The sequence below is a fragment of the Neopelma chrysocephalum genome, unplaced genomic scaffold (genome assembly GCF_003984885.1).
Source record: "Neopelma chrysocephalum unplaced genomic scaffold, ASM398488v2 Primary Assembly neopelma1_132, whole genome shotgun sequence".
Taxonomy (NCBI): Eukaryota; Metazoa; Chordata; class Aves; order Passeriformes; family Pipridae; genus Neopelma; species Neopelma chrysocephalum.
The window spans coordinates 628,521-654,664 of record NW_020897794.1 but is presented as its reverse complement, the minus strand read 5'-3'; the positions used below and the strand labels follow the sequence as shown (position 1 = coordinate 654,664).

General features: G+C 44.6%; 2 protein-coding genes across 6 annotated transcripts; one reads left to right on the top strand and one right to left on the bottom strand.

The window, feature by feature from the left end:
- Nucleotides 1-134: 134 nt before the first annotated feature.
- Nucleotides 135-23,309, bottom strand: LOC113975121 (lysophosphatidic acid receptor 3-like). Of its 5 annotated transcripts, XM_027698828.1 has the most exons (6): nt 23,008-23,309; nt 17,006-17,145; nt 10,326-11,129; nt 7,121-7,624; nt 5,569-5,808; nt 135-5,065 (listed from the first exon to the last, which is right to left on the bottom strand). In XM_027698828.1, the coding sequence occupies exon 6, from the start codon at nt 1,957-1,959 to the stop codon at nt 991-993; it is 969 nt and encodes a 322-aa protein (XP_027554629.1). In that variant the 5' UTR covers nt 1,960-5,065; nt 5,569-5,808; nt 7,121-7,624; nt 10,326-11,129; nt 17,006-17,145; nt 23,008-23,309; the 3' UTR covers nt 135-990. The 5 variants fall into 5 exon arrangements, with proteins under 5 accessions (XP_027554629.1, XP_027554628.1, XP_027554631.1 ...); XM_027698827.1 differs by lacking the exon at nt 7,121-7,624 and having other exon boundaries at nt 10,326-10,472; XM_027698830.1 differs by lacking the exons at nt 10,326-11,129; nt 17,006-17,145; nt 23,008-23,309 and having other exon boundaries at nt 7,121-7,904.
- Nucleotides 8,353-24,923, top strand: CA4 (carbonic anhydrase 4). Its single transcript, XM_027698826.1, has 8 exons — nt 8,353-8,521; nt 18,711-18,764; nt 19,103-19,273; nt 21,306-21,484; nt 21,649-21,741; nt 22,010-22,073; nt 22,212-22,375; nt 23,300-24,923. Exons 1-8 carry the CDS (start codon nt 8,464-8,466, stop codon nt 23,486-23,488), a joined length of 972 nt encoding a protein of 323 aa, XP_027554627.1. The 5' UTR covers nt 8,353-8,463; the 3' UTR covers nt 23,489-24,923.
- The last annotated feature ends 1,221 nt before the right edge of the window (nt 24,924-26,144 follow it).

Below are 26,144 nucleotides of genomic sequence, written 5' to 3'. Positions count from 1 at the left end.
TATCCCTGTGTAACTAAGAATAAACATCCACCTCCACTAGGATCTGATGAAACAATATCTACTAAATAAATATTCAGGAGCCAATTTTTTTTTTGAGAGAGAGGGAGTAAGACCTTTTCTTTTTACAAAATACTTGGTCTTGACGTTTTTATTTTGTTTTGTACAGGCAACTCGACTTCAGTTCTAATCCTGAAGGATCCAGCCAAGGTTGTCACCTGGAACAGCCCAAATTTCACAAGCCATGGACTCGAGTGTGCCTCTATAAGCAGAAATATGAAAGATGTAGCCACAAATGTCTCACAAAAACATGTAATCCAGCTACACACTGCCGTTAAAAATTACCCCAGGAAAACAGGGCTGAGTGCCCTGTTAATAAAGATTCATCCAACAGTCAAAGAGACAATTTGACTGAGTGTAAATGAGAAAGTAAAATGACAATTTCCCCCAGACTGCTGAGAATTTTCCAGCCGTTTAACTGCCTTCAAAGCCATACAAACCACACAACAGGGACGGGAGCCTGGGCAGCGAAGCGAGCGCAGCAGCAGCACAAAGTAAACAGGGCTAATGGAGTTATTTTTATCCCCGAGGAAAACAGCTCCCCTGCTCCCAGCTGGAGGCAACACAGACCAGGGGCACACACTGAGCCTCTTCTCCAGGGAGAGCCAGGCAGCACAGCTCCTCGCTGCTGAGGGGAGACACAGAGCCCAGCCCCCTGTTCAGGGCTGCCCGTGCTGGTTTCTGCACCCCAACACCTCCCCCTTGCTGGGTGCTGAAGCACCCGGGCCTCAGGAATGGAATCACAGGAATCAAAGTCGGAAAAGACCTCTAAAGACCAAGCCCAACCATCATCCCACCACTAAACCGTGCCCCCCAAGTGCCACATCCACGCGTTTTTTGAATCCCCCTGGATGTGGAGTGATGGCAGAGCTCTCCCCGGCTCCGCTGGGCAGGTCTGGCACACCGTGGGTGCCGCAGCAGGGGCAGCCCTGCCTAGATGTGCTCGATGGCACAGGCTCGGACGCGGTTGGTGGAGAGGCACTTGAGAGCCTTGAGCTTGGCCCCCAGGGTTTTGAGCTTGAGGGTGTAGATGAGGGGGTTGCCCAGGCAGTTGATGGTGATCAGCATGGCCGTGCAGTTCCTGAAGATGTAGACGCCCGGGTAGAGGTCGACGTGGCACCGGTGGTTGGTGGCGTCGAAAATGACCCCGGCGAAGAACGGGGCGTAGGAGATCAGCGCCAGCAGCCAGATGAAGATGCTGGTCCTGGCCACCTGGGTCTCAGCCGATTTGTAGGTGCCGGTGGCTTGCCCACACGCCTTCATCCTCAGCTTCCTCCTCCTCAGGATGATGATGATCCTGAGGTAGGTGAACAGGGGTATGATGAAGGCCACCACGAAGTTGGGGACGGCGATGAAGAAGAGGTAGTTGACGCAGAACGGGCTGTAGAGGACCGAGACGCTCTCTTCCCTGTGCAGGCAGTTCCACCCCATCAGTGGCAAGCAGCCCAGGAAGAAAGCAAGGACCCAGTTGGTGAAAACCACGCCTATGGAGTGGTTTCTGGCAACCCTGAATCTCGTCCTCATGCTCTTGGCCACAGCCAGGTACCGCTCGACCCCGATGCTCACCAGGTTGTAGATGGTGGATAAAATGGACGTGGTGTACAAGGCGTAAGGGGCGAGCATGTCCTCGGACCCAAAGATGGTGATGTCGGGGTTGGTGATGAACAGCGTGGAAATCCAAAAGCCAGAGAAGCTGGTGAAGAGGTCAGAAACGGCCAAATTGCAGAAGAGGATGGAGATGGGCTTGTGCAGGTCCTTGGTGGCCAGGCGGGTGAGGATGACGGTGCAGTTGAAGAGCACGGACGCCACGTTGATGGTCAGCTGGGGGATGCCCAGGGCAAGCACCAAAGAATGACTCCAGATGTTCGTGTAGTTAGCAGAGCAGTTTGGGAATCCATTCATGGTGGAAAATCCTTCTTTCAGCCCTCAACCAGGTCGGCTTTACTCATCCCATACTCCGTGAGAGACCACACCACACGAGAGCTGCTGCCACCTTGTTCTGCAGGTGGGGAATGGGTCCTGACGTGCAGCTTCTGTTGCCACATCATCATCATCATGACAGTGGATTAAACTTTAACCACGTGTGGTGTTAAATATTTGGGTTACCACCTCAGGGCATCGTCAATTGCCGTTTAGTTGCTAGGACAGCCCAAACTGGAAAACATATTTGTTGCTACACGGATGAGCTGCTGAAAACAACCTCTGCCAGCAGCGAAATCTGGCCAGATCTTGAGAGGATGAATGATCACAGCAGTAGTTTAAAATTCTCTAAGGATAGTCTAAAATGGAATTAATGTGAATTCAGCTTTAACTCACCAATAAAGTAGATGATAAAGGATTAGAGAGCCGGGAAACGGAGAGCAGAATTTTGTGGGTTTGGAGGGGAGAGTGTGTGGCTGATGGAGCTGAAATAAGAACATCAGTGTTGTGTCACCAACCTGGCCCCCAGCTCCTGCCTAAACAGTTAGGAAAATGCCTTTTTTCCACCTTAATTCCTGGATGAGAATGTAGCTAAACAACAGCAGACATCACTCCTCATGCTCATTATAGGATATTTTGTGTTTATTTAACGTGTGACTTGCACATTAATAAACCAACACCAATATCATTATATCTTTTCTTTCTCTATCTTTGTAAAGGCAAATGATTTTTGAGAACTGGATTTAAAATATTTGAGCCTTGGAGAAAAAAGCCTTTGGGACACACATTCCGTGCTCTCAGCAGAGGGCACTGCTGGAACAAAATACAAGGTTCAGTGGGAACAGGGAGATTTTAACCAGCAGAGCAGTTCAGGTGAGCAGTACAATTACCCAGGTAAAGCCATGTTATGTCCGAATTTATTCTGATTTAATTCATTTCTCACTGTTATCCTAGCAAAAAATTAATTTCCATTAGTAACAATTTTATACTGTGATGCTGCCAAGCAGCTCAGCTGAGTTCATGGGCTTTCCACATTCAGCACTGACATCTGATCATTGCAGCAGCAATTCCAGCTCTAGAGCAGGAAATCCGTGAGCTCTGATAGCTCTGCCAAATTTACAACATCAGAAATTCAGGCTAAAATGTGGAGCTCGAAAAGGAAAATTCTAGGGCTTCTTTTTTCCTATTGAAATGTATGAAAGTGTATTCAGGTTGGTGTGCAATTAGTACACAATAATTATGTACTAGAAATACTTTAAGTATTTTAGGTGGTCACATAGAAATGCAAAGGATGATTGTATAGAAATAAAGGGCTGCAAAATGATGGATCAAGCCTGTGGATGCCTTAAGATCCTATAAAATATCCTTCTCCCAGTGTCCCAGATAAACCATCCTTTGTGCATCCTGGAACCCTCCCTGTCAGCCACACCTCTGGTGTGAGGTTGCTGCTGAACAAGGGCTCCACTATTTCTGTCACCTCATCAGTGCCAACACCTCGAGTCAGCAAATCCTTTCAATAATCTGAAATGCTGCAGATATTCCTGAAAATGCTACTTGACATTGCTCTAATTTGAAAATTTGGCATTCGAGCACTGAGCACTAAACGAAATGAGATCGGAATGTAATTAAAATAATATCAAGTAGTATAAACAGCTCTTCACAAAAGCTTTGTAATCTTATTTCCCTAATAGAATTACATAAAAATTAGCATAATGTTGCTAGATTAAGGGAGACAATATTAGTGTGGAAACTGCTTTTTTTAGTGGGCTTTAACATACAGAAACCCCCAGGTTTGTGCATTCCAACCCTCTGGGATGCAGCTGGAGCTCTCAAAACCAGATGAAAACTACTTTGAGTTGAAAACTCAGAGACGGAGCTGCTACACATCCAAACCTCTGCACATCACAGCCTCGGTTCAAGGGCATTTTTCTCCTCCCATATTCCAGGAACTGTGTGATTTTCCTTGTATTTACCTCACTCTACGTCTGCAAGGAAAGACTGTTATCTACATCCCATAAACGGGAAAAGAGCAATCACATTATTTGTTTAAGATCCCTCAGAAGTTCAGAGAACCCAATCTAATCTCCAGTATCTCGGGCTGACACCTCAAACACTGGCTGTACCATGCTGTTGGCAGCCTTTGATTTATAATTATCTAGACCTCGCCTTCTACAATGTTTTTTAGTTCTAGAATTGTTTTTCTTTTAGTTCTGTGATTGGTTTTACATTTCTTTATCAGAATGGTGTTATTTTGATACGTCATGTGTTAAGAAATGGCCTTATTTTGTAGAGAATCTCCAAGATCAATAATAATTACCTGATGATTGTGCCTGTGGAGAAGAAAATAACCACTGAACACATTGAAGAGATGGAGAAGAGACATGAGAAGCTTCAGGTGGAAGTTTTAATGATGGTTCAAGTGGCTGTTGTGGAAAATGCACCTTCACTCCCCTGAGTTCACAGTCTCAGAACTGCCCACAACTGCAGCTCTCAGGGATTCTCAAGGGCTCAGGACAACAGGCCCCAGCTGGGACATTCCCAAGTTAATCTTAAAACAGGAAATTTGGTCCAGGAGCCGAGTCCCAGCTCTGCTCAGTAACCCTTGGACAACAGACACCCTTATCTTGGTGTGATGCAGAGCAACCTTTGTGCTGAGAGCACTTTGAGGAACCAAGTTATGTCTGAAACTACAGGAGAAAAAGCTGCATCCACATGATGAAAACAAGAATCCCACAGCACAGGGAGCAGAAGGGGAGCTGCAGGTGGTTTGGTGTCACCTGCAAGGCCATGGACACACATTATACACACAGGAAAAACCAGGCACTGGGAGGATGAGGGAATCCACTGTCCTGGTTTCTTCCCTGTCACATTCTCCCTGAACTCACAGTCAATTCCTCCTCGTTCCTGACACTCCAGCTCTGCACTTTCACAACAGACAAGACCTTACCTGAGCCAAAAAATGGCCAGTGCCACCCAGCTCAGCTGAGCATGGAGGCAGAGTCACTCCATGGATCCAGGGTTCACTGCCATGACCTTCAGAGTGACCAGAATATCCACCTGCTCACTCTCTCAGTGGCCATCACGGGACCTGCAAAGAAGAAACAGTCACGAAGGGGAGTAATACAAAGAAGGAGCCTATTTATCCAGTTTATGTTTCAATTTATGCAGATTAAAGTCTTCCTTTCTGGAGAGGAAGGCACAAATGGGATGTGTGATCTCCTTCCAAGATTTTTCTGAGATGTTTGGAAAACAGAGAGCTCTGGTCCTCCCCCACCCTCTCTCTTTGAGGAGTTTTTGCCTCACGGGTTTGGAGTTACCCAATGTCCCAGCTCTTTTTCCACGGCCCTCACCAGGCACATGAAGCAAAGAAAATCATCAGGCTTGAAGTCTCTGAGTGCTGTTCAGCAGCAGGTTACCAACAAGCCACAAAATATTGGCAAGGTTGGTTTGTTGCAAGGATAACTCCCCACACCAGACCCTTTGCCCCTTTATCCAGAGCCAGAACGTCTCTCTGAGATGCCACAACTGGTATTTGCACCTTTTGGGAACTTGCATTGTCCTGTCTAAAAGGAAACAAACAGGAATAAATACCTAAAACCAGGTGTATGGCAGGCAAAGCCTTCCACTGATAACTTAAGACGTGAAGAAGCCAGGAAACATCTTATCCCTGCTCCTGAGTATTCCATGGAAACGACCTTGTGCTTGTTCCCAGCGGAGCAGACTCGGGGAGGATCAGAGCCAGCCCACGTTCCTCGTGGAAGATGAAGGCCTAATGACTGTGATTCACCAAGAGCTGTGAAATCCCAGATTTCCTGTTCAGTGGTGAGGGAACTGTAAAGAATAAAATGGCAACACACAAGTAAATGAAGAGCACTCAATATGTTTTCTCACACACAGGGTGGGGTTCCCAATCACGAAACTCATCTGGGTTTGAAGTCTCTTGGAAGTGCTTCCCTCTCCCATGGCAGGGGCGATTCCTCCTGGGTCATTTGTGACCAGGATTTGGCCCCGGGCCAGTCTGACCCTCACAACCCTTAGATCTTCCTTCTAAGAGCACCAGCTCAGCCTCCAGCCCAAAGAGCTGAGCCACAGCCTGGGCTTTGGGTCTCTGATGCCTTTGTGGCACGGATTCAGCCCCTGCCAGCCCTCATCCCTTCTGCTGGGATGTGGAATGCTGGGGACAGCTCTGGCCTCCCGCCCCTCAGCACTTTGGTGGGATCCTGTGGCTCAGACTCGTGAAAGCCTCATGAACCACCACACCCCCCCCTAAACTTCCCTTGGGAGCAGCAGGATGATGTCAGACCTCACACATTCCAGAAACCAGGCTAGGGGAACATCTCCAAAACCTTTGTTGCTGTGGCTCTCGAGGCAACAAAATAAATGCAGTTTTCACTGGTTTTGGTGTTCCCACCTCCCCTGTAGCTATGAACACAACCACAATAATTCTGCCAGGAAAAACCAGCCTGGAGTTCAGTGATCTGCTGTCACCTCCCTGCTTAACTTTGAGTCTCACCTTCTCTGACCAAGATCCTCACATGTCTTTAGGTTCAATGTCCAAAACCCACCCACAGAGAAATTCCTTTCCAAATTATCCCAAGGTGCAGCGCTGCCATGGAGAACTGATAACCAAGCACCTGCCAGGTGAGTTTCTTTAGAAAAAAATAAGGAGATCACATGATGTCTGCCCTGCTTATTTCGATTACAGGCTCTATAAGGAGAGGGAATGTCTTTCCCTGAGTGTGCCTTCACTTTCTAGCACAAATAAAAGCTTGGTTGATATGACTGCAGTGCAATTTATTATCACTGTAAGAGTGATAGGCTGAAAGGCTTGGGGGGAAAAAAAAAGGAAAAAAAAAAGGAAAAAGAAAGGGAAAAAAAAAGGAAAAAGAAAGGGAAAAAAAAGAAGCAAACCAAGAATCCTGATTTTTAAGATCAAAGTTTCTAACCCTATTTTCAGTCCTGAACAGAGAGTTTCTAGCGGGCTTTTAGCTCTCAGAGAATTAACAGCAAGAGTGAAAAAAATCCATGAGAGTGTCGTTTCGGGTCGCCACTGAGGACCATCCCCAGGAGTGAAGTGTCTCGTGGATGCCCTTGAGGGCTGACAGCACCTGACCCCTCCCTGCCCTACGTGCTCAGAACGCACCTTGCTCCCGGAGCTCCGCCGGGACCGCGCTGCTCGGAAGCGAAAAAATGCCACTAATTCCCTTATTGTTCTTGTCACTGCAGCAACTATTTATCTTATCACCATGTGCTAGGCAAATCATCCTCTGTGCAGGCTCTAACTGCCTAGAGCAGGATGGAAAAACACTCCCCAGCAGCTCTTCATTGTTGGGGGGTTATTTATAGCTATTTTTTTTATGAATAAAAGAGCTGCTCGTGAGTCAGCTGTGCCGGTGTTATTGCAGGTCCCGAGCCCGTGCGACCCTTCTGCTGATTGCACAGCCTTGCCCTGGGAGCTGCAGCTCTTGGGGAAGGCAAAAAGCACTTTCTTGGCTCCTGGTGTTTTGATTCAGCCCTCGCTGGATGACTCTGCATGCTCAGATCTGCTGGCACAGCATCGCTTCGCTCCATCCACCCCTTCAGGGAGAAGCTCCGGGTCGGGCATCCTGCTCTTCTCCCACCCAACCCTGCGTGGACAGAGAAGCATCTGGGGAAGGGGAAGGAGTTGTTTCACTCCCTCATTTGTTTTCCTCGGCTGTATCAAAATCCAAACCCAAATTAAAAGGTGACACAGTGTCTATAACAGAGCAAAAAGTGGTTGTGTCGCTTTTCTGTTTGTTGAACGAACAGTCTGAGCTGCCACTGAATCAGGCACATGGAATTAAAAAAATCAGATAAGAAAGGGGGCAGAAAAAAAGTCTGTATATATTATACTATAGTAGCAGAAGCAGAAAGTTAAGAAAAAGGATTATTAAAAAAAGTGCCATTCCTTAATCACGTAAGTAAGGTGTTGCATGTCACCTAATAAACATTTCCTGTCACTGCACACAGAATTCCCATTTTCCGGTCCCTCTAATCTACTGCAATCCTGAGGAGCTGTTTGCAGGGTTGTGGGGTAGGGATGGGGGCAGTTGGGACTTTGTTTCATAGGGTTTTTTTTAAGAAAACACCAACCTTAACCCACATATTAATCAAACGTCCTGGGGGCTGTCAGGAAAAAAACTACCACGAAATAAAAACGTAGCATTTCAGCAAGAGGTCACTGAACATGCACAGGTTGCAAAGTCTCAGTTATTCACTACAGGCTCAGTGCCAAAGAGCCTCATTCCCTTTGCCATTCATTTGGGAGAATGAATAAATTCAGGCAAATCAGGAGCGGGGTAAATCTGGAGAAATTACAAAGGGGAGGAGTTCACCTTCCTGCTATGGCTTTCAGGTCTGTCCTGGAGTACTTACTCCAGTATAAAACTGAGAGCAGAAATATGATCACATCCTGAGGAGTCTAATCAATTCTGGTTCCAACACTGAGCCTGTTTAAAACAGAGGATGGAATTGCTGGTCCTTGCTCTGTTCTCTCTGCACATTCTCCAGACAGAGGCAGTAGGTAAGTCCTTGCCTGCTCTTTCTAACCCCTTGTTAAGGTTACTCTGATTCCTGATTCGTTTCTGAGTGTCAGGACACACAGCACAGGCTCTCTGATTCTTCCATATGGTAAATGAACAATGATTTATTTATTTCTCTGCGTTTTATTATTTGGGGTAAAATATCAAGTATAGGCTTTTCTCATGAATGAATGAGTGCTTTTGGGTTGGGTTGGGTTATTTTTTTCACCTTTAGAGATTCTATCTGCCTTCCTCTTCCAAGGAAAATCAATGAGGTTTGACTTGATCCTTACAGTTAATTATACATGTGCATTTATATCAAAACATAATTTCTTTACCTGTAAAACTCCTTAAAACTTAAAGCAAACAGCTTGTTTTAGTTTTCCACTCCTATTGTTTATGATATAAGGTGAAATTTTGCTGAGAGTGAGTGGACAATATGTCTTTGCTGCATCAGCCCAGCAGCCCCATCTATTTTTGCTCCCTGGGCACCATAAGTACACTGAGCACTTACCATGGCTCGATTAAACAGCCATCTATAATTAGGATTGAAAGATGCAGAAGGCATTTTTAATCTATTTAATCAGCGACCCTGCAACATTGAATAAATCCCCTTTCCTATGCACACACAGGCACACAGCCTCAAAATTAAACCCTGCAGCTCTTCAAAGCAAAGAAGGGTCTATTGTTTGCACTAAACTAGACCAGAGTGCAGTGAGGGAAAGAGAGCTCTGGTGTTATCAGAGGTGTCAGGGGGAAGCACTAAGGGAGCTAAAGGGAGATGGTTTTAAAGCAGATCAAAGTTCAGAGACTTCAGGTAACAGAAGTGCACAAAGTGCCTTAAGGAGCCCAGTCTGAGCACTGGGGAAACTCAGGGGCTTTCCCTGATTTTACTTCTCTGTCCTTAATCAATTCTCCAGGACTCAGGAACTTGCCTTTTCCAGGCTCTTACCTGAGAGTCCCGATACCTTCCCTCTCCTTTAGTCCCTATTTTCTGGGTGTTCTGTGCTCTCTCCAGAGGTTTCCACCCCTGGTACAGGTAAACACAAACACAAAGAGCCTTTGCTTTTCCAAAGTCTACAATGAGTGTTTGCCTGCTATTGATCACTGACTGATTAACACTTTGCTAAATTTGCTGCTCTATTAAGGGATGTATTATGGAGACTTGAATGACTATCTAGAAAACCTTTGTGACTTTATTAGATTAGTGTTAATAATTAGTGCTTTAGCAGATGGAACTAATATAGGGGATGCATATAACATTTTGTGGGTGGTTTTTTGCCCTAATCCTGATTAATTTCACTATTTTCCCCAAGTGTAGAGCCAAACTTAGCACAAAAGGAACCTGCTATCCCCTCCACCTTCTTTTCCAAACTTCTCCTGAAGTGGAAGCTTCACAGGATACATTATGCTAAGTTAAAGGCTGCACATTTCAAGAAACCTCAACTTCTGAGAAAAAATTACTTCTTGTTATACTCAGAAGGTATCTTTTTTAAAAAAAATCAAGCATTTCCTTTCCATCTTGCCTCTTTTCAGAACCAGCTTGAGTGAGATCCCCTGACCAGCTCATTTAACCCACCTCCACCTGAGCTGTTCTAATCTGGGCAGTTCATCACTCCCCACACTTAAACACTCAAATGACTGATTGCTAATCTTTCAAATTGCTTTCAGCCTTGACCTGTCTTAATATCAAAGCACCTGGCTTTTAAAATTACTACTAATAGCCCTTCCAGGGTTTTGTTAAGGAAGGAAAGTTCGTTATCCCCATTCTACAAGAGGGAAACTGGGGCACAAAGGTGCACTCACCTCACCTGGAAGAGAAACCCTCTCAAGGCTCTGTCCAGCCTCTCATCCACTGACTTATACAGGTCTCAGTATATTCCTTTATCAGCTGCACTGATGCACCTCAGGTGGCTGGTTTGATTCCTTTGAGAGTCCAGGGATCTGGTGCTGCTGTTGGGCAGAAGAGAGGCCAAAGGTCTGCAAATTCCAGCAGGAACATTCCCAATATTTAAGAGAGGTTTTATTAACAGTGGATTCACTCCAGGACCATTCAGAGAGCAGGAATATCCATCCATCCAGCAGCTTTCAGGTGGGGTTAGAGCAAGCTCCAGGTGTCACTGAAAATAATTTTCTTTAAGAGGAATGGAATGAACCCCAGCACATTTTAACCTTTTGCTTTATCACAGAGCAGGGCTCAGCCATGAGGAGACAATCTCCCACAGTCCATGCTCTGCTGCTCCAACAGATCGTTGCCTGATAGAACATGATTCCTCTAATTTTCTATATTTCTGCTCACATACTTTTAACTTTGAGGAACATAAAATTTACATAACCATGCGGACATTGACGTCAGCTCTCACTCTGGGGCTTCCTCAGGGCCATTCACCTTCAAAAGATACCCAAAAGCCCCGTGAACAACACAAAAAGAGATGCTGTAACTTCTTCCCTTTCCAGTTCTAGTGGTGTGGACTGCACACACATTGATGGTTGCATCCCAAATCCGTTTGAGGGCTGGCAAAGTTGGGATGCTGGTGCACTCTGGGATGAAAAGCTGCATTTTCAGTTGATTAAGAAAGAAGAATAATAACAATAAGTGCAGTGTAAGACCTGGAACAGAGAGAAAAGGCAGTAAGTCATAGCTGCTTTAGGCAGTGATCCATAGGTGCTTTAGGAGGTATGGATTGCCTGAATTTCCCTCTCTCCACCACTCTAACCCAGCACATGAGTCAATATAGCTGACAAGCTATTATTGACATTATCCCAAAGTGGCTGCTCAACTATCTCAGTGCAGACAGGCTTCTGATCTCAAGGAAGGGTCTTTATGCTTTGGGCTTTCTTCTCTTCCTCCCTGGCAACTTTCAGGCTGCCAAAACAGATGCAAAGGTTTGTCTGAGGATTGTCATCATGGGCAGCTGCCCTGTGTGTGTTCATGTTTGTCAGGATGCTGGGGGTGCACTGAGATTTTGGGGGACAGAGAACCAAGCCCAGCAGGCAGAGAACAGCACTGGGTGTCACTGGCAGGATCCCAAAAAGCAGTTCTGAGACAGTATGAGAGTCAAATATGGGATTTCTCACATTTCTGCAGCCCGCCAGGTGTGACATCAAGATATATCTGTGTTGCACAACTGGGTGACTTTGTGTCAGACCAGGAGAGCCTTGAAGCCCTTCCCAGCAGTTTGCATGGGGTTGGGAAGGATGTGTGACCATCAATGTGTGTGCAGTCCACACCATTAGAACTGGAAAGGGAAGAAGTTACAGCATCTCTTTTTGTGCTGTTTATGGGGCTTTCGGGTATCTTTGGAAGGTGAAGGCCCTGAGGAAGCCCCAGAGTGAGAGCTGACGTCAGTGTCCGCATGGTTATGAAAATTTTATGTTCCTCAAAGTTAAAAGTATGTGAGCAGAAATATAGAAAATTAGAGGAATCATGTTCTATCAGGCAAAAAGATATGAGCTGTCTTGCTGTGATCCACATTCATCACAGATCCCGACCTGCCCTCAAAGAATTACCCATGGAAGGGTTTGAAGGCCACCTCTGCTGCCTCCCTCAGGAATGAATCCCACCCTGCCCTCACACACCAGGGTGAATCCTGCTCTGTTTGATCCATGCTGTGCCTAAGGCAACACATGGATATGAGGTGCCTCAATGGGCATCAAGGCTCTTGAGCAGGCAGGTTTTTTACTCAGCTGATGCATCCAAGGGCATCCCAGCTCCTCACTGTCCTCTCCCTTGCAGCCTGTTCCTGGTGACACATCAGGAATGGGCAGTTTTCCAGGGACGCAGCGGCCCCAGCCACGTTCCTAATGCTGCATTTAGGGATCAGCCTGAGGAGCAGGAGAACACTCCAGACTCATCAATTTGTGTGAACAGGCTGGAGCTGACCTCATGCAGAACTGCAATGTGCTGCATCACCTCCTCCCTCACCAGCATCCGAGATTCCAGGGCTCTGTCCTGCTGCCCTTCAGCTCTGGGGGAAGGACAGGAGTGTGGCAGAAGCTCCACACAGCAGCCACACCCAAGTGACAAGTGACATGACCCCAGCTTAAAAAATAAATACTCTCCTTTCTCCCACAGCAAAAATATCAGCAGAAGGACTGGAACATCCCTTTTCTGCTGCCAGTTGGGCATTGTGACTCTTAAAAAAACTGGAGTCGTGTTTTCTCCTGGCTCTTACACTGAGATCTTGAAGATTGGAATCAGAAAAGCATTTTCAGAGACAGGTGCTGCTGTGAGACACTTTTCTCTCAGCTGCCCAAATAACCGTGTTCAGGACATGCTGCAAAGTCCAGTGTCTGTCTCCACAGGAACAGGCTTTTTTTTCCCCCCTGTTTTTGGCACTGCAGGAGATGCTTTGTTATGTTGCAGAATATATCTAATGGCCTGTTATTAGATTTTTAGTTATATTTTTAGCCAGAAGATCAGTCATCATAAACTCAGCAGAAAAAAAACTGCAAAAGGACAGTAAAGCCACAAAGGGGTTTGTTGGAATTCGATTTTAAAAATACTTCAAAAAAAATCTGAATTGGATTTTTACGAAACAAAGCAAGGCAAAATCCCTCACAGAGGCAAATCACCTTAGCCCTGGATACTCCTTTTTTTGTTAAAGATCAGCTTCTGTCTCTGTACAGCACATTTATGAGGACACAGATCTATGACAGAGGCTACCCCAGTATCACAGGTCACAGCTAAAAACGTTCTCCTGGCTCTGACACAAAGGAAGCAGTTTGCAGATGTTAATAAGGCACAGTTAGAATCCTTCACTCTCTGGGTTTTTCCTTTGGTTTATGTGTGTTACAGAGACCTCACTGAGCCAGTGATTTATGGGTACATGTGATTTATGTGTACACGTGCAAACTATAAACACCGTGCTCAAATCAGATGTGGCGACTTGTAATGTTTCACCACTCCAATAAAGCTCATTTTCAAGGCTAAATCCCCTTGAAATACCTTGGGATGTACATGCATAAAGATGTACACCATTATGAAAACCAGAATTCCAGGTAAAAGTGAAGAGAAGAGCGATGGATGATGATAAACACACAAATTTAGGAGTAAGCACTTGGAACTGATTTTGTCTGTCAAAGTGGCTGATTGGGGCTTCCTGAGGATGTGTAACACTTAAGAATGTATAAATAGGCTTATCTATACATGCTGAGCTTGTGGTCAGCATTCTCACTAATTACAAAGACAGATAACAACTGCTTTTAAGTTGTTTTGTCTTTTGTCCTAAAAATAGTAAGTTTTACAAAGCCAGCTAAAATTAGGACGAGCTCAACACAAACTAAAGCTAAAAATACATCACGTGCAAAACCAGCTTTTGCCACTTCCATGGAAAAGGCTGCAAAGGTGACAGCAGATTTTGGGATGGATTTGAAAACTGGGGGTTATAGAGCAGTAAGGAGAGCTCTGGCACCGAGGGCAGCCTGGGCTCTCTGAAAGGGAGCAGTGCAGTGGGAGCACTGATCCCTGTGTCCCAGAGAACAGGGAATGGTCAGCCAGGACGTGGCTGAAAGGGTGACAAGAGGCTAGAGGGACAAACAAAGGAGTCAGTCAGTGAAAGGGAGAAGGGATTTGAACTAAAGAGCAGCACAGGATATTCTTGCTGTCCCACTACTTAGGGCTGCTCGAGGCATAAAAGTCATTTGTGCTTCAAGAGATTTAATCCAGTTAATAAAAATAGCCGTCAAATGTCAAATTCCTGACTTTCAGCCACTTTGTCAGAGGGACAAAACCTGTTTTAGTGAGCCTTTTGTGCAGGTGAACAAGTTAAGAGGGCATTTTGAGCCCCAAAAACACACCTGTCCCACGGCACTGACTCTGAGATCGGGCTCTGCGGGTCCAAGTAGGGCAGCAAACAGGCAACAAGTAGGACAAAGTAGATTTAGGAATTTTTACGGAATTCAGGCAATCTGAGCATGGTCCAAAGAGCTTAAGGGTCTTTTCCTAGATCACACAATAGCGGCTTGGCAGCTGCTCCCAGCCTGGCTCTCAGCCAGCAGCGCTGTCTGTCCGTCCGCCTGCCCGGCTGAACAGAAGAGGGAGTTCTCCACGGGGGGAATTTTCTGCCTCGAGCTTCCAAACGAGGCCTGATAGCTAAAACAATTGAAAACGTTTACAATGAAATGAAAACAATACGTAATTGTATTGTTTTCCAGCTCTTCCCGGTGCCAAGAAAACGGCTTTGGTCAGGAAACCAGTTGTAAGTTTGACAAGGAAGAAACAGAGATAAGTAGGATTGCTCGTTTGCCAGGAGAGACTCCCTAAATTTAACTGTCCTGAACTCTGGGGAGGAAGAGGAGGCCTTCAGCACAGTTCAGCCCTACTCTAAATTAAACCTGTAAAGTCAATGTGACACCTATGGTGTGGTACATCACTACTTAAATCAAGGATTCATAACGCAAGGTAAAAGCAAAATATAGTTGATAATACAGTAACTGTAGGTCCAGGTGTGTATATATCTATATCTATATCTATCTATATATCTATATATATATATCTCAATCACTGTAATTATTTCAGCACCTCAGCTATAAAAACAAAGAAACAGAAAAACATAAACACTGAAACACTGAAAGACCCAATTTCTGCTGCGTTTCTCCAGGCAACAAAATAAAGGACAGGAAAGAAACTGGGTGAGCTGAGGAGGTTTGATTGAAAGAGCAGTGAGGTGAGAGGAGAGCAGGGTGGGATCTGACAGGTACCCAGGCCCTGCAAGAAAGGGGGGTCAGAGGAAGAGGGATGAAGGATTTGGAAGTTGAAATGGTGGGAAGGTGAAGGCAACAGTTGCCAAGAGATGGGACAAAGGATGGATGAAGCAAGAACAGGAATTACAGATTAGAAGGGAACTACTTGAACACTGTAAACAGCAGGGAGGGAAAAGAATTGTTTAGGGTGGTTCAGTGATATTTCTAGGAGTGAAGGGATGCAGATAAGCAAGTGGAAAATCTAAGCTATTCCACAGGAAACATTTCCTGACGGTGAAGGCTCATAGACTGTGGAACAGCCTCCTAAGGGAAGTGGCAGGAGCCACTCAGACAATTAAGACCAGACTAGACAACATACCTTGGGGCCTAATCATGCCTAAGACCACAGACAACTGACTGGATGTGACAAGGATCTTTCCTTCTTGCTTCAGAAATAAAGCCCTAAAGCTCAGGGGAAAAAAAGAACTATTGTCAGGCAAGGTCCCCACACGTAGGGAGGAATCACACCTGACTCAGATAAAATCCAAAGGCAAATTTTCCTTGTAAGTGACACTGGGGAAGGTTCCTCCTGAGCAGTATCTACACAAAAGGTCCTGTTCTCCAATGTTCCATTGCTGCCAACCAAAAATGTATCTAATTCACAATAAACATTAATTCACTGTTTGCTCAGGCATTCGGGAATGTTTAATTAGGTCATTCTTTAAGGTTTAACATCTTTAAGGGCCTTTTTCTTATGAAATGCTGAATTTATATCCTGTTCTACTTCACTGATACCATCCACCTCTCTAAACCACAAATGAGATAAGGACTTGATAGAAAACACAGATCCTGTCTTTGTTCACAAACACCAGGAATTCACTGGAACCCTTGCAAAACTCAGGCACTAATTATTAGTTAGGATTCCACAGAAGAAGGGATGAACACTCCTGGGTCCTGGATTTGAGGCAGCTGTAGCCACCGAGAGCTGGATTTTTTAAATGTCATTTTATTTTTAAAATCTTCTTTCTCCCCTTCATCTTGGTGCCATGGCTGAAAGCCTTTCAGGGTGCTCAGAGTGTCAATCTACCCAGAAGTGATTGAGACCCACAGGTTTATTTGAGAGAACCTGCCAAGCACCTGCTCAGGCAGTAAAAAGTCAGTGATTGCTTTGTTTGACAAGGGTGGGATGTGCACTCAGAAGTAAAAGCCTCCATCACCCATTTCCACAGAACAGAGGTGCTGATTCAGAACCACTGACAACATGACCCCGTGACCTTTACCTTCCCTTTACCTTCCCTCGTTGTTTCCTGTGGTTGTCTTTGATTTTTGTGGTTCTACAGCCCTGGTTTAAAAGCTCCACAACCTTATCCCCAACCAACTGGCTGCACTTACCCCCAGTTCTGAATCCCACTGACTGGAAAATCCAATTTGCATCACAGTAGAGCTCTGATGTCTGAGCCCTGTGCAAGGCCCTGTGCAAACCCAGGAGTTTGGGGTAAACAGCCCAGGGTTCCTCACCTGACCTTGAGTTCTCATCTGTCTGCTTCAACTCACCTCCCAAAGGCTTTGAGAGCAAATCTTTGCAGGTGGCTGTCCTCTCATGCCCAGGTTATTCCCCTGCTTTCTTTCTCCTAAAGATTCACTCATGTATAAATTGCCAAGAAAATCCCAATCCTGATGTGCTGGTGAGGAACTGTTAAAGCCCAGGCTGAGCACTGAGCTGCCAAAAATATGCCTGGAGTGGTTCAGCCACGCAAACATTGACTCATGGAACACAACCAAGCATGTGAAGGTCTCCTTACCTGGTGTTCTTTGGGTATTTATTGATCAGAATATCGATTAAGGCACTTGGTGACATTCAGTGCCTGGAACTCCCTGTTCTGCCGTGTCCCTCTGGGATGAGCTCAGCTCGAGGTCAGGCCACTCTCTGGTGCACACAGGCCTGGAAAAATGCAACCAGCAAGTTTAGAAAGTGAAGTTTTGTGTACGATCAGAAGACTGTCAAAAAATAAAACCTTGTCAAAAGGGATTTTTTTGGATGATTAAAAAACATTAATGGAACAACAACACAGAAATCCCTTCGGCTCTTCCAACACAAACCAACAGTGCTGTTTACTTTTCCTCTCAGTGTTACTAAACACTTGCTAAACTAGAAAGTGAGTCAACATCATTTGTGGTTTTCAGCATCAATTTAGTTTCTGTGAAAGAAAAGCTGGAACTCTCATTTTTTCAGGGTTATATTAATTGCCACAAGCTTGTCCAAGTCTCCCTCTGGGTTATAGTTACCCACGTTTTATGTCAAGGCTCTGTTTATAACTTTTAAATCCTTAATGGATGGATGTATTGCTCTGCTACTGATATGAAGAAAAAGGTGGTAAAAGCCACTATGAGCCTTCCAGCAGGTGTGTTATAAATTACAAATTCTGGTAATTACCAATCTAATGACAGGACCTCTCCATAATGATCCTTAAAATTGATTTGCCATTTCCTAAAATGTCTATAATTTACTAATTATGAGAAAACAGAAGCTCTAGTATTAATCATGATTATAACAGGTTTTGAATTGTTATGGATTAAAGTTTGATGGTCTAAGAGAACTATTCCTGTCCAAGTCCTTTTGAAGTTTAGAACTGTCATAAAAAGCCACTGAAGGAACCTGCGACAACCAAAACAGTCCCTCCTTTGCTGATTAGATCAACACATACTTCAGTTAAATCAGCTCTTTTCCTCTGAACTTTGCATTTCTTCTGGCAATGAAAAAATAAAATTAAGATGTTCTACTGAAAAAATTGGCAGCCATCTCTGTGGGATGGATCACAGCTGTTACACCAACGATCCTTCAGGTCTTCCAGGAAGTGAGATCCTTCATTTCTTCAAATTCCCTATTGCACCAAGTAACCTTTAAAATAGTTCCTGGAACAGAATGAAATAAGTCCTCTTGCATAAGTGAATTTACAAGTCTATGAAAGGCTGGCAAGTGCAGAACTGATAAAGGGGATTTATTTTAACACTACGTGTATTCAAATGTGGGACTTTTGCCTCAAGAAGTTGCGGAAGCCAAGGTTTGAAAATCAAATTCTTTAGAAACCACCCAGAGTCCTACTGATTCCTGCTAGAACTGTTCCTGGGGGGAATGTCAACAGGTAGGAACTGATTCAATAAAGACCAGGAGGAGACCTAGAGAGGGCAGAGCTGTCCACTGCAGGGTTTTAGGATCTCTTCTAAATTATGGGATATCAGAACCCAGCTGGACTTGCTGCATGGTGCTCTTCACCCTGCTAAGGAGTCTTTAGCAACTCAAGATTTCTCTACAGCTGAAGCACTCACCTCTGCCAGCCCTCCTTGGTTAGATACCTAAGAAATGAAACATCTTACCCCAAGGAATTCTCAAAAATTCGTCACTCTCTGAGGATCCATTTCACTGCTGATTTTGGAGGGGGGACAATTTGTGCAGCTTTTCATTCACCTAATTTTGAACATCTGCTGGTTTTATTTCTTTTTCTTTAGTGGGAAGCCACTGGTGTTACCGGTCCCAGAAGTGTGAACAGCCAGAGTGTGAAGGTACAGCTGACCAAGTGATTTTTTTCCAATCACATTTGTGATTATTCCGTTTTGCAAAGGGGCTCTGGAGAGAAATAATGCAAAAATTCCCACAACTCAGCACTTAATGCTTTATGTACACATAAATGCTAAACAGGATACCTGGGGGAGGGTGTTTTGAAGATACCCATGGTTGTGGTAACTGTTGATTTTGTTTCAAAATAACTCCAAATGAGCTCCAGAGGAGATCACCCTGATATTTCCAGTTTCCCAAGCAAGAATATATTGGTTGGGTGGTTTGGCTTTATGAGGGATTTGCTGTCTACAGAAAAAAACTTGGTTCCTTCACCCTGCCACAGATCCTCACCAGTGGTACCTGACAGACGCCGCCTGCAAAGGGGACAGACAGTCCCCCATCAACATTGTCACCAGAAATGTCGTTTATGACAAGAGCCTCAAGCCTCTGACTTTTGAGGGGTATGATGGGAAGGGGTCTTCCAAGTGGAACGTGGAAAATAATGGACATACAGGCAAGTACTGCCAAATATTGTGGGATTTATCTGTGCCTTGCCTTGGAACCAGCCACTCACTCCTTCCATGTCCTGGGTATCCCTGGAGCAAGGAAGCACAGATAGGATATCACCCCTATATTTCAGAAGTGAAACTTTCAGAACACTCTCTAAGCTAAGACTTTCTGGGAATTTTGTGGGAGTTATCAAGTTTTTGGCCCTTGAGCGCCTCAGCAGAAATGGTTCCTATAGATGTGCACAAACAGAGCTGTCCAAGGGAACTTCTAACCCCAACAGCATCTGGGATGAGGATGTGGGTGGGTAGAGGGGTTCAGGACAACCCTTTGGGCAGAGACATATGATTTTCTGCTGAATGCTCCTGAACCCTTCATTTCCGGGCTTGGCCTTTGCAAACTTTGCTTCTGCACAAAGAATTCTGCTGAAGGAAAAACATAACTTGGGATGCTCATTCCACCAGTGGCTCGTGTTGTGTGAGTCCTACTAGTTCTTTAAATAATGAGCTGAAATCTTCTCAGATTTAAACCTGTTCTCTCTGCACACAGAAGGTAACTTGAGTGTTGATCAGCTACTTATTGATTCAGTAAACAGTGAATCAGTGAAAAGTAATTTAGAACTGTTGCACTTCCTCCACCTTTCTTCACTAAGAGCAATTGTAATGATGATGCTTCAACACAATTATGTTCAATTACTTCAGCTTTAAAAATAAACCTGCGGTCTGTTTTATTTTAAATTATCTTCAGGTGTTCTTAAAATCTCAGATGGGTTATTTGAACTGCCAAATCCTTAAAGCAGAAAGCAGCAAGTGGCAAATATCTCCTGACTTAAAAGGGAAGGGTGGGAGGTTTGAACAGTCAGAGATTCTAGTTTAAAACACTGGTATTGTGACAGAGCAGAAGGAAAAGGCAGTGACTTTTCACTGATATGTGGGTTAATGACTCTGCCATTACAGAATGGTGCTCTAGAATGTCCACTTTGCAGTCCCTTTTACACAAAAATTAATATTTATAAGGATTGCTCAGAACTGTCATCTTCCCCAGCCATGCATGAGGATTAGGGGTTTAAAATTTCCTCCTTCTTGGACTAAATGAGTAGAGCACTGGAACAGTTATTGCTTAAATTCCCACTGCAATTAGAAGCTCCAGGTGAGATTAGACCCTCCCTGTGGTTGGTGATGGGCAGATAGCAAGGGTCAGTGTCCCAAAGGTCCCACAAGCTAAATAAACAAAGCCCACAAAGATATGTGACTCATCCATTTACAGATAAAAACGCAAAGGAACTAAGTGACTCATCCAGGTTCATTTGGAATTCAGAACACAAATGAAATCTCTGGGGCTGCAATCCAGAATTTTCCTCTGGGGCTGCAATCCAGAATTCCCCTATGCAGAGAAAAGTGCTGTGTTTAATGTAGAGATCATAATAAGTAAAATTTAAAATTATATGTCAAATGTATCAAGGAAGTGATGGTGATGTCTAGCTAGAAGAATATCTCCTAAGAGCATTTTGTTTTGCTGTTAACAGCAAATCAAACATCACATTAAATAGATATAATGACTTAGATGCTTAGGCTTAAATTGCAGCACTACTCTAAATTAAAACAGAATGTCTTTAAACTCTGCCTAAAAGAAATGTTACAGTGCAGGTAATAGGAGATTAAAACAATGGTTAAACCCAAATAAACTGTGATCAAATTTACTTTCAAGAAAACTTTGATGGAGGGTGTTTTCCTAGACAAAAAAATGAAGGAATAGAGGGTCTTCTGAAAGGTAGAAGCTCTGACTTCTGAGGTCGTAATGGTTATAATTAATTCCAAATTAAACTCATATATTTTGTAAATATTAATAATATTAATAAATAAAAAAATTAAACTATAATTTTGTAAGAGTTCAGTATCTGCAGAGTTGAATTTCTGGAACACTTGGTATGAAAAACCAAGCCAGAACTTTCAGATGAAACCGAATCTCTGCTCTCACATCCTATCAATGCATGATCTGATTTTTGCCCTCAAAACAATTTCCCTTTTTTTTCCCCCCAGTTAAGGTAACACTGGATGCATCCCCGAAAGTTGGAGGTGGAGGTCTGGCAAGAAAATACAAGGCAGTAGAATTCCATTTGCACTGGGGGGTCCCAAGTCTGCAGCAAAGCAGCCCAGGAGTGCAGCAATACATCCCTGGCTCAGAGCACAGCATAGATGGGGAGAAATACGCCATGGAGGTGGGTGAGAATGGTGCTGGGTTATGGATTTTACTCCAGAACTCTGGCTTTTCAAGATGCTGTTCACAAAAACTCTTGGCTGGATCTCTTAGGGAAGTCTGAGAGTGGAAATATGGAAGTGAGGACACTGCTCACTAACCAGAGCCTTGGTTTTTGTGTTACAGCTGCACCTTGTCCACATAAGAGAGGATGTTTCAAACGTAGCAGAAGCCAAGAAATACAAGGATGGTTTGGCTGTGCTGGCCTTCTTTATAAAGGTAGGCAGTCAAATTTTTAACTGTCCATCTCAAATCTACCAGCAATTTGGCTGAGTGACTGTTTGTGTCAATATTGCAGTACACAGGACCTAACCCTCCCTGTCTTCTGCAGGCATTCTGTCAGCACTTAGTTCCTCTACCCTTTTCTACATCCTGCTTGCTGCTGGTTTTTACCCTTGTGGTTCTTTCCTGGTTTAGCCACAATTAAATTCAAAGCAACCTGTGGTTGAGAAATGCACGATTCGGAATCAAAACGTTTCCATTTCAGGTTGACGAGGAAAATAAAAATTATGCAGCTCTTCTAAATGAACTAGAGAGTATTCAATACAAAGGTAAGAAAGACACTTGTGAGGGGGGTTTCACAAGCTGTGCAATGTGGGAGGTGCATGGGGGGATCAGGCTGAAGATAAATGTGGACAAAACCTGCAGCCACAAGTGTTACAGGCAGCATTTCCCTGTGGTTTGTTTAGGGCAGTCAGCACAGATGGATCCTTTGCCACTGAGTTCCCTTCTCCCACCTAAGGAAGAGCTTGGGAGGTACTATCGCTATGAGGGCTCCCTCACCACCCCTGACTGCTTCGAGGGGGTCATCTGGACAATATTTGAGACGCCAATTGAGCTCAGTCTTCCCCAGGTGAGTCACAGGGCAGGGTCTGCTTTGCCCCTCGGGCTGCCTGCCCAGTCCCCCAGCACCACAGCCTGACCAGCTGCTCCCCTGCCCTGTTCCAAACACACACTCACTTGGCATCAGCCTGAATGCAGTCCCCAGTGCCAGCTGATTGACCCTATTAAATCATCCCTGGAAAAATGGCAGGAAAGGGGAAGGAAGGGGAAATGACGATGTGAAAAGAAAGCCAAGAAAACCCCCCAGGTGATTGCCCAGCTCAGCGCCTCGTCAGCACCACTTCCACTGCTGTCACCCGCTCACTCCCAAATTTCATGGCTTTCCTCCCACTGGCAGGAGACCAGAACAGAATAATTCCAAATCCAAACTTTGAGCCTATCAACATCAGCTTTAAGCAGCCCATTTTCGACCTGTAGAGAGGAACAGGAGATTGAATCATGAGTGCCTCGAAAACACGGATTGTCCAGAGGCTGCACGGCCTGGCTGAGGGCCAGCACCTGCATTTTAGCTCCTTGCTCACAGTTTCCTCACAGTTTCCTCACAGTCCCTCAGTCACAGGGCAGGGCTCAGCCAGGCACAGCTCAGCATCACACGGTGCTGTGAGAAATTTGGGGCAGAGACAGAAATCCTGGTGCTCCTACCTTGTGTCACCGTGACGTGGGGGACAAGGATGGGGCCGCGTGCGTCAGGAGGACTGGGGTGACCAGGTTCTTGAGGTGAACAAAGCATTTGGCTCACACAGGGAGGAAGTGCCCCTGATTTCCAAGGCTGGCAGGAGTCATCTGTGGGTGACCTCTGGCAGTGGCCCCTGTCACCGTGTTTCCTGCAAGCTTTAATGCACCCACACAGCTCAAAACCGCGGGTTCGCAACACCGCAATTCCCAGGGGAAAAAAGAAGGTTTAATGATCTATTCTCCCCTTCCCTGCCCACAGCTCTCTCAGTTTGCAGCCCTGCACTTTGATGGGAAGAACTCAACTCACATGATCGAAAATTTCCGGCCCGTCCAGCCCCTGAACCAGCGCAAGGTGTCCTGGTCCAGCGCCAGCATCGTCCTGCCCCCAGCAAAGCTCCTGGTGCTGCTCCTCACACTTACGTACTTCCTGAGCTCTCCTTCCCAGTGAACATTTCTCACCTCATTCAACGTTCTGCTCTTTTTTTTCCTCCTTTTTTTTTTTTTATTCTTGCTGTTGTTGGTTCTTTGTATCAAGCAGCCTCTCTAATTACCAACTCGTGAATCATATCTCAGTACAGAGTGTAGCCTTGTCCTCCTCCAGGCATTAACCAAGGACTGGGGCTGCTCTTACAGAAAATGAAACCTGTTGCACTAAACCACCAGAATCCAAAGGAACTGTGAGATAAAGCTGCGAAGATTCACTTTTAAAATAAACCAAACCAAAACACTTAGAGGAAACATTAGGATGGATTAGGACAGATTATCTGCAAACCTGTAGCTTTAACGCACCACTGGAAGGACACTTGACAAGCTGTACAGAGAACCTTCAAGAGGAATCTGTTCTTAAGTGCCTATGAAGGGGTTTGTTTGGAGTATGTTTACACTCAACACTGCAAACCTGGCAGTCATTCCTATAATCCCACACTGTCCTACCTGAAGGTACAACACAGAGCAGAGGAAAAAAGAGAAAGAGCAACATCTGGGTCACCCCCTCTAGGGAAGGATATGTGACAAACTTCATCTAACACAAACCCCCCACCCCTTCTTCCTCCTGAGGATCTGAATCCATTTTAGCTCAGGATACTGGATTCCTTTCACCTGATCTCCTGATTCTGGCTTTTGGGTTTCTCTTTTATTTATTCATCCCTTCTCTGGGATGCCAGGGCCAATCTGATGTGCCACAGAGAAACAGGGAAGCTCATCCCCGCAGACCAGTGGCACATCTGTGGAAACTCCCTCTCTTTGGAGGGCTGCATTTGAAGCACGGGACTCTGATGATCCTTTATAGTTTTTATCTGCCTAATAAAATGGGACAGCTCAAGAAATGGCTCTTTCTTATATATATATTTCTTATATATATATATAATTTTTAATAATAACATACCTGCAATATTCACATGTGGTAAAGACTCACAATTTTTTCCAAGAAGATTGTGATTTGAACTGACACCTTCAGATCTCACCCAATTCCTTACAGAAAAGATATTGGTGAAAGGGGTTTCTTCATATTATAAGTTGTTACAGCTTCTTTTAGAATTTTAAATTTTGGCCCCACCAAAATAGGATTTCCCATTAGCAGACTTGTATTTTTTTTCTTTAAGGCAGTGTTTGCAGGAATGACTTTATACTACAGTTATATGGCCATTTTCAGGAAAATCCTGGCAGTGAGAGTAACCACAGCTCACCAAAGGAGAAAAAACAGGGGGGGGAACTATTTTCATATTTATCAATCAATAATATAAGCTTTAAAAACACACATGGGAAAGCAAATCCACCTATTTAATGTTTAAAGGAATGATTAATACTTAAAACTGTATTTTTATGTAACTGAAAGACTTTTGAGGAGCAAACATAAACAAAATATTAAAGTTGAAAGAGACCTATATTTGAATTGTTTTGAGTTTTTATTTCTTTCGTCCTTGCTGAAGGGGAATCTACAAACACTCTTTCAGAACAGGAATGTGGCTTTTTTTCTTTCCCCTCCTGTTTTCTTCACAATATTTAGGGTTGGGTTTAGGGCTGGGTTTAGGGTTGGGTTTAGGGTTGGGTTTGCATTTTTGGGGAAGGGGGGCAGAGATTTGCAGTACCTGGGGACATTTCTAATGTCAGCAGGTTTCTGGAGATTTATTTCACATCACCTGGGTGTTCTCTGCACGCAGCAAATTGCTGCTTTGTTTTCATGCTGTTCAACAAGCCACAATAAATGGAATATTCTGAAAGGTTTTGTTGCTGTTTCAAGACCTACCAGGCACCAGGACACACTGAACTCCTGCAGGAGTGGCAGCTCCTGTTTTACAGAGCAGTGATGGGAATGTTCCTCAGGATGCCTCACTGAGAAATGCCTTTTGCACTAATAAAGATGCACAAGAGCTCACCAGCCCTCTCTATTTACTAACTTCTCACTTCATTAAGGATGAGTGGAACAACCCATGGAGGATGTGGGTCAGTTGTCATTTATTGCTGGTGATAAATGATAAATCAAACTGGGGCAGTTTTCACTAGGCTGTGCCTCAGTTTATCATGGAGATAGAGAGAAGCATTTACAGCCATTAATTACAATGGGAGGAACTTATTTACTATGAAATATGTTAAAACAGAACTAAGAGAAAGACAAAAATCTGCTGAGAAGAGGGTTAGTCCTCTCTAAGTCCTCTCCTGCACCAAATAAAACCTGATTAGACCAGTATCACAATTTTACTGAGTGACTCAGTGTTGTGGCAATGAGGAAAAGGGAAATGCTCCAGTCTGTACCTGTGACAGTGACTGAGTTCAGTCTGTCCTGTGGCAGAGTCTCCTCTTTGCACTCAGGTGACACGTTCTGTTCTGGGACAGGGTGTGACAATGGCACGACCAGTTATTGATGCACTGAATAAACACAGACCCACAGCAAAAGCTACTGCATTTAAAATGCAGTAAAAGACAGGAAAGGCTTCAAGTGGGACGTTTGATTTGCCTTTGTGAAGATGGTTATGGAAAAGTAATTTGCTGTTCCACAGGTAGCCTCAGGTGCTGATTGTCAGGAATTTTGTCTGGGCTGTGTTTGGCATGAAACTTCTTATATTGTGAAGACACTAGGAAACGAGAGTAACTCCTGAAGGACAAGT